General features: G+C 48.7%; 1 protein-coding gene across 2 annotated transcripts in view; it reads left to right on the plus strand.

Moving 5' to 3' along the window:
* BOD1L1 (biorientation of chromosomes in cell division 1 like 1) overlaps window positions 1-6,000 on the plus strand; it is a 51,570-nt gene extending 45,570 nt beyond the window's left edge. For both annotated transcript variants that reach the window (XM_081485727.1, XM_081485784.1), the window contains exon 26: window positions 4,639-6,000. In XM_081485727.1, coding sequence (XP_081341853.1) covers window positions 4,639-4,756 — 118 coding nt within the window. In that variant the 3' untranslated portion in view covers window positions 4,757-6,000. The remainder of the gene's footprint in view (window positions 1-4,638) is intronic.

The raw sequence follows: 6,000 nt of genomic DNA on the forward strand, positions 1-6,000 counted from the left end.
AACATCTGCCACTGTAGTATAGTAGTTCTGATGTGTTTATTTATTTATTTTTTTTGCCTGCCTTTTTTAAAATTTATTTATTTTAATTGGAGGCTAAGGACTTTACAATATTGTAGTGGTTTTTGCCGTACATTGACACTGATGTGTTTATGTAAAGAGTTAGAATCAGCCTATTCCTAATTTCTTTAAAGTTGGACATCATTAGCTATCTGTGCCCTGGTTTAGTGCCCTGGTCAGATTTTTAGAGCCAAAAGACATTAAGAGCTCATAGGGCTAAAGGCAAGGTTTTCCAGGCGGGGCAGCTCGGATAACTAGAAATCACAAAACCAAGATACCTGCTGACTGAGAAGTACACTCACCATGCACCGAGAGGGTGGGGGCGCATCTAGATACAGACACCCCAGCACCACTACGCCCTCTCGTGCGTCACGGGGAGATCACCCACTGGAGTGGGGCCCAACGCAGGATGCGCCAGGATGCTTCAAGTGAGCATCTGCAGTAGCTGAGACGTGTGCCTTTTCAAATACATTCTTCAAAAGTGAATTGTATTTGACTTACGTTTCTGTAATCACCCAGATTATCGATGCTTCTCCTCGGTGCACTGCAGGAGCCTGTGGTCTGCACATGGGTTCTTGTCACTTTACATTCCTTGGTGTCGGTGGTTTGGTTCTAGGGCTGTGACGCCTGTATCATCTCCCAGATTCTCAGGGTCACTTGGGGTCTCTGTGGGTCTGTACTTACTGCTGTCCCGTCAGGGTCTCGATCACGGTGCCCCAGCCCCTCTGGAAGGGTCTTCCTGCTTCTGCGTGTTACCTTGGGTGGGAAAGATTTTCTTCCATATGCAGTGGACACTGGCCTCCCCATAGCTTCTGCTCTCAGAGCCTCCTGTACAGCTTTCACTTAAGCACCGGAGGCAGCTTCCAGGTATTCTCCTCTTGCACTGGGCCCCCTCATCATCCTGTTTGTTCTTGTCAGTATATGTGGTGATTCTTCTCTTTAAGAAGCAAATGTTGATGCCAGGGGTGTGCTGACGTATCCAGAAGAGGACTGTCCGCCTTGTTTCCTAGAGACCGAGCCCAGCCTGCATCCAGCTTGCTGGGCTCCCTCAGCCTGGGCTGCGCAGCAGCTCCGCACATCCCTTGTCCCCGTGAGGCACACCTTCTCCCACCTGCTGCTTGTGCGGGCCGCACTCTTAGACCCGGTTCCCGGGCCTTCACGCTGTGCTTTCATCCATCTTGGCCTGCCTTCTACTCTGGTGAGCACTTTGGGATCTTACTTCGTCAGCCAGTATGTTTTTTGTTTATCACAGGTTCATCTTTCTCTAAATCATGGTAAACTATCCCACGCAGTGAAAGCAAAGCCGGAGTCAGGGGAGCAGAGTTAGTCTTGGGTGATGTGAAGTTCTCATCAGCCAAGACCCAGAGAACCAGGCATTTTCCTACTTTCCGTCCCCATCCTCTGCCCTGTCCACGAGGAGCCTCGCCCTTCCTAGTCTCGGCAGCGGGGGCCTTCAGTGCTGCCATTGCCCAGGCTTTCTGTCACCTGTCTCAGAAAGCAGCATGGAGAGCTATCTGTATACGCAGCATCCAAACTTGGGACCCCAGGAATAGTCTCTACTAGATATCACCAAAAATTAGCAAAAGAAAAATTATCTACCAGTGAAGAAGTTAGTAAATTTTCCCCCATTAGGAAGGAGAGTTCCTACTGATACTTCAAGTCATTTTTAACCCCCTGAGATGTTTTGTGGTGCTGAAACTTTCTCCCTAAGTTTCTTTAAGATTCTTGTCTGACCACACAGCGGCCTTTGGGGGCCCTTGGCTTCCCAAGTGGAAACCAACTGTAGACAGAGTGGGAAGGACTCCCAGAGGGAGTCTCAGTGGCCTCACCAGTCCTCCCTGCTTCACAGCGCTCCTGCACCAGCTTTACCCTGTGCTCCTTACCATCAGCTCCTGCCCCCCAGGACCAAAGACACGCCTTGTTTCTCCCCAAGTGGGCACAGCGCTGGATGCTGGGTTAAAGCCCTGCAGCATGGTCGAGCGGGTCACAGCACTGGCGAGGCGATGGGGTAGCAGGAGAGCACCCGCCTGAGGCACAGCCGCGGGCCAGTGGGCACCTTCATGCCACCTGAGTCACCTTCCTGCATCCTGCAGGCTATGCCAGTTCTTCCTTGAGGAGCACCCTCGCCACCAGCCCCCATCACCAGGACCTTCCGTCCTGCACGCACACACCCTGCCTGCTTCCCCGTCCTCTGCCCTTCCGGCCCAGTCTGTGCAGTGGGCAGTGGCACGTGCCGTTGCTTTAGGGGCGTTCATTTTATCTTCCTCCCTGGTCTATAAGCCTCTTCCTTGAGGTCAGAGACTTGACTTACCTTCTATACATGATCGCATCAAAAAATAAGACTTCCCAGTATACAAAGGCTGTTTAGGTCTTCACAGCATGCGTGTGTGTGTGTGTGTGTGTGTGTGCGTGCGTACTTGCACACGCTATTATTTCCCGTGACAGAAAGAGAGGCAAACTGAAGTGGCAGGCGCCTTTCACATGGATTCTCTCCCATTGATCCTCAGTAAGTAAACTGTAGCATTTATCCTTATTGTGTATGTGAGGAGAAGAATCTCACAAAGGTCTGGTTCATTATTTCTTCAATTCAAATGCGCAGGCCAGTCACTGGCTTCTTGCTGAGACGCAGGCTCTGCTTCTGTAGTATTGGGGCAAGACCTAAGAGTCTGCATTGGTGACGAGCTCCCAGGTGCTGCCAGAGCCGCTGGGCACAGGCCACCCTCTGGGCGGGAAGAAAGGGCCTGCCTGGCCAAGCTCACGCCCCTGGACAGAAGCACCTGAGCCAAGCTTCTGTTCTCCGCTGCGTGGCGTCAGCACTGTGCTACCACACACCCACTCCTGGGTAAACAGCTGGCCACTCTGTGAGAGCCACAGGTGGCTCTCCCCGGACACGGCTTGCAACGGGATATTGACAAGCAACTGCTTGTTAGCCATTCTCAACACATGCATAGATAATACTGTGCTAAAACAGCATCGTATACAACAATATCTGACTCAGCTTTATCTGACTCAGTTTGAGCGTATTTACCTCTGCTGTCAAAGGAACAGTGAGCAGACATGTCTCCACATCAGTGAAGTCCCGTTTCTCCAGCTCCTGTCATTTTAGTTATCCAAGCGTCTTCATTCTTTGCTATAACATTTATTGCTCATGTACACAGATCGGACTTTGTACTAGGCCCTGGAGAGAGGAAAATGAATAACCTCCGCAGCTGCCCTGAGGAAACAGGAGAAACATCCTGTCTTAACTGGGGGGACGTGTGTGTAGCTGGTTTTCAAACTCTCTTGACAGCAGGTGGCTCACAGGAAGAATGTCTTTTGCAATAGTGCCTCTGTCACTTAAACAAAATGTTCATGCCCAAACTAAATAGATGTGATATCAATGGTATTGTCTATTGTGTTCTATTAATACATTGTTTTAAAATAATGGCTGTAACCTGCAATTTGAAAAGCCCCAGTGGACAACTGAACAACCAGAAGTGCAGTGGTGGGGGAGACAAGTGCTGTCTGCGGGTTTTCCGAAGGGCAGGTTGCTCTGTGATGAGCAAGTGTTCCCAGAAGGAGTTGTTTTTGAACTGAGGCTCCAGAATGAAGTTTGCCAGATAGGAGGTGTAGGGTATTTTTAAAAATTGCGTGCATGCTCAGTGGCTTCAGTTGTGTCCGACTCTGTGCAACCCTATGGACTGTAGCCTGCCAGGCTCCTCTGTCCATGAGGATTCTCCAGGCAGGAATACTGGAGTGGGTTGCCATGCCCTTCTCCAGGGGATCTTCCCAACTCAGGGATCGAACCTGTGTCTACTCTGTCTCCTGCACTGCAGGCGAATTCTTTACCACTGAGTCGCGGGGAAACCAAAAAAAAAGTTAGGTGCCAAAGTAGACAGTGTGAGAGAACACTGCGTTTGTGGAAACGAGCCTGCTTTGTCAGCAGTCCGGGAGGGTGTCACGGGCAGGTGGTAAGGGACTCGGTTGTGCTCCGGATGATTCTGTACTGAAGGCATCAGAGAGCCTAAGGACGGAGATAAACAAGATGGTGACGTGGACGTGATTAACTTGACATTTCCGACAAAGTCATTCTGCGGGCGGGACGGAGAGCATGGCTGGGCTGGGCTGCTGGCCGGGAGCCTGGATGGAGAGCTCTTCTCGAGTTCCCACACCCTCCAAGACTGCCAGCTCTCCTCTGGGAGCATCCTGTGAGTGCGGGTGTGTGTGCGCCCAGGTATGCCATCCTGCTGTGTTCACGCCAGTTGTTTCTACGCGGGACTGGCTGTTGCAGTCTCTACTGTGTAGATACCAGAACCAGGTGCTCGAGAAGAAAGTGACTTGACCAGGGTCGACACCCGCCTGGAAGCAGAGCGGGGGCTTCCTGACTCCTCCTCGTGGCCTCTTAGGGGTGAGGCTGTCGGTAGACAGCCAGTCAGCACAGGCTCTTCCAGGGTCCCCTTTTCCCGTATAGCTCTTACCCAGCTTTCCTCTTATTGGCTCTCAAGTTCAAAAACCTTCCAGTGTTTGAAGAACTCCCAAATTATTTGAAGCAGGTCCTTTTAGTTGAGTCTTAACCACAGCCTTGACCTCTGTTTCCTGCAGATCAAAGGCACAGCTCTCCCCTTCTGCCAAGCGCAAGAGAGAAGCCAGCCCCCCTGGGGCGCGCACCAGAGGCCAGCAGAGGGTGGAGGAGACCCCAGTGAAGAAGGCAAAGCGGTAATGGGACCGCGGTCACCCCGGCTGGTCCGCAGGGGCCACGGGGCCGAGAAGAGGGACGCGCCTCAGGGCCACGGGCTGCAGCGTTCAGCCCGGGGAGGCCATGCGCGCCAAGTCCCTAGGTGCGAGCTTTTTCTTGTTACGTTCTAAACAGCTTTATAAACTATTGTTCATAGAGGTATTATGTACATTAATTTCAGATAAAGGAAGATAAGTTTACTTTGTATCTGAACTCAAAACAAAGTAGTTGTATATTTTAACATTCGAAATTGGGATTTCCCGATGTGACACGTCACTCATGCAAACCCTTCCAGCCCATCAGACACCAGGCTGCCCACTGGTAATCTGTGTACAGTATATAAACATGTAAAAATAGGTTGTATTTTACTCTATGTATGATGCTAATCAATGAACACTTTATTTATTTTACAGAGAAAACTTATCTGTGAACTTTACTATATATCTGTTTATTTTATTTTATTATTATTGTTTTTTTAATAAAAAAGGGGATTTTAAATGCTATGCAGTCATCAGTAGAGATGTTTTAGGACTCTGCCTCCCCCGTAAGTACTGAATCTCATCTTCAGGAAATACAGACGCTTCTCGCATGTATCTGAGTAAAGTAGGTTAGCTCAAGAAAGGGTCTCCATTGCTTTCCTTTCACAGTCGTGACTGTTTTTTAAGAATGTAATTCGTTTGTAGGTGATGCTCGCATCTGCGACTTTACTACCAGCCCCTCGGGCGTTGGGGGCTCTGGGTCTGTCACCTGCAGCAGAAACCCCTCTGTCGGTACCCGTGTCTCCCTGTGCTGCCCCGCATTCTTTCCACAGTGTCTTTTTCAGCGAAGAGAAATGCATTGAAGATTAGGTCACTCCTGTCTGTCGAGCTTCAGGATTATATGTTGTTTTATACACAATTATTTCAAGATAGAACCTGGCTTTATTGCCAGATTCTTTTTTAAACATGTTTTAACTCCCATATGAGCAAACTGTCCAACTTAAGTTTTTCATAAAATTAAACTTTCCTTAAGATCAAGTTTGTCTCTAGCAATGATGTGATGAGTTGCCAAATAATTGAGATTATTTTAAAATGTTTTGTTCATATTCTTGTTTTATAATTAAAATTTACATTCAGTGTGTGTGAATTTTTTTTGTTTTTTTGGACTCTTAATGTAAGGTGGATATTTCTGTCATTTTACATTGTTTCTTACTGAGATTTTATATATAAATTATAAAATGTTTCCCAAAA

Source organism: Giraffa tippelskirchi, chromosome 1 (assembly GCF_054371585.1).
Source record: "Giraffa tippelskirchi isolate mGirTip1 chromosome 1, T2T-mGirTip1v1.2.pri, whole genome shotgun sequence".
Lineage (NCBI taxonomy): Eukaryota > Metazoa > Chordata > Mammalia > Artiodactyla > Giraffidae > Giraffa > Giraffa tippelskirchi.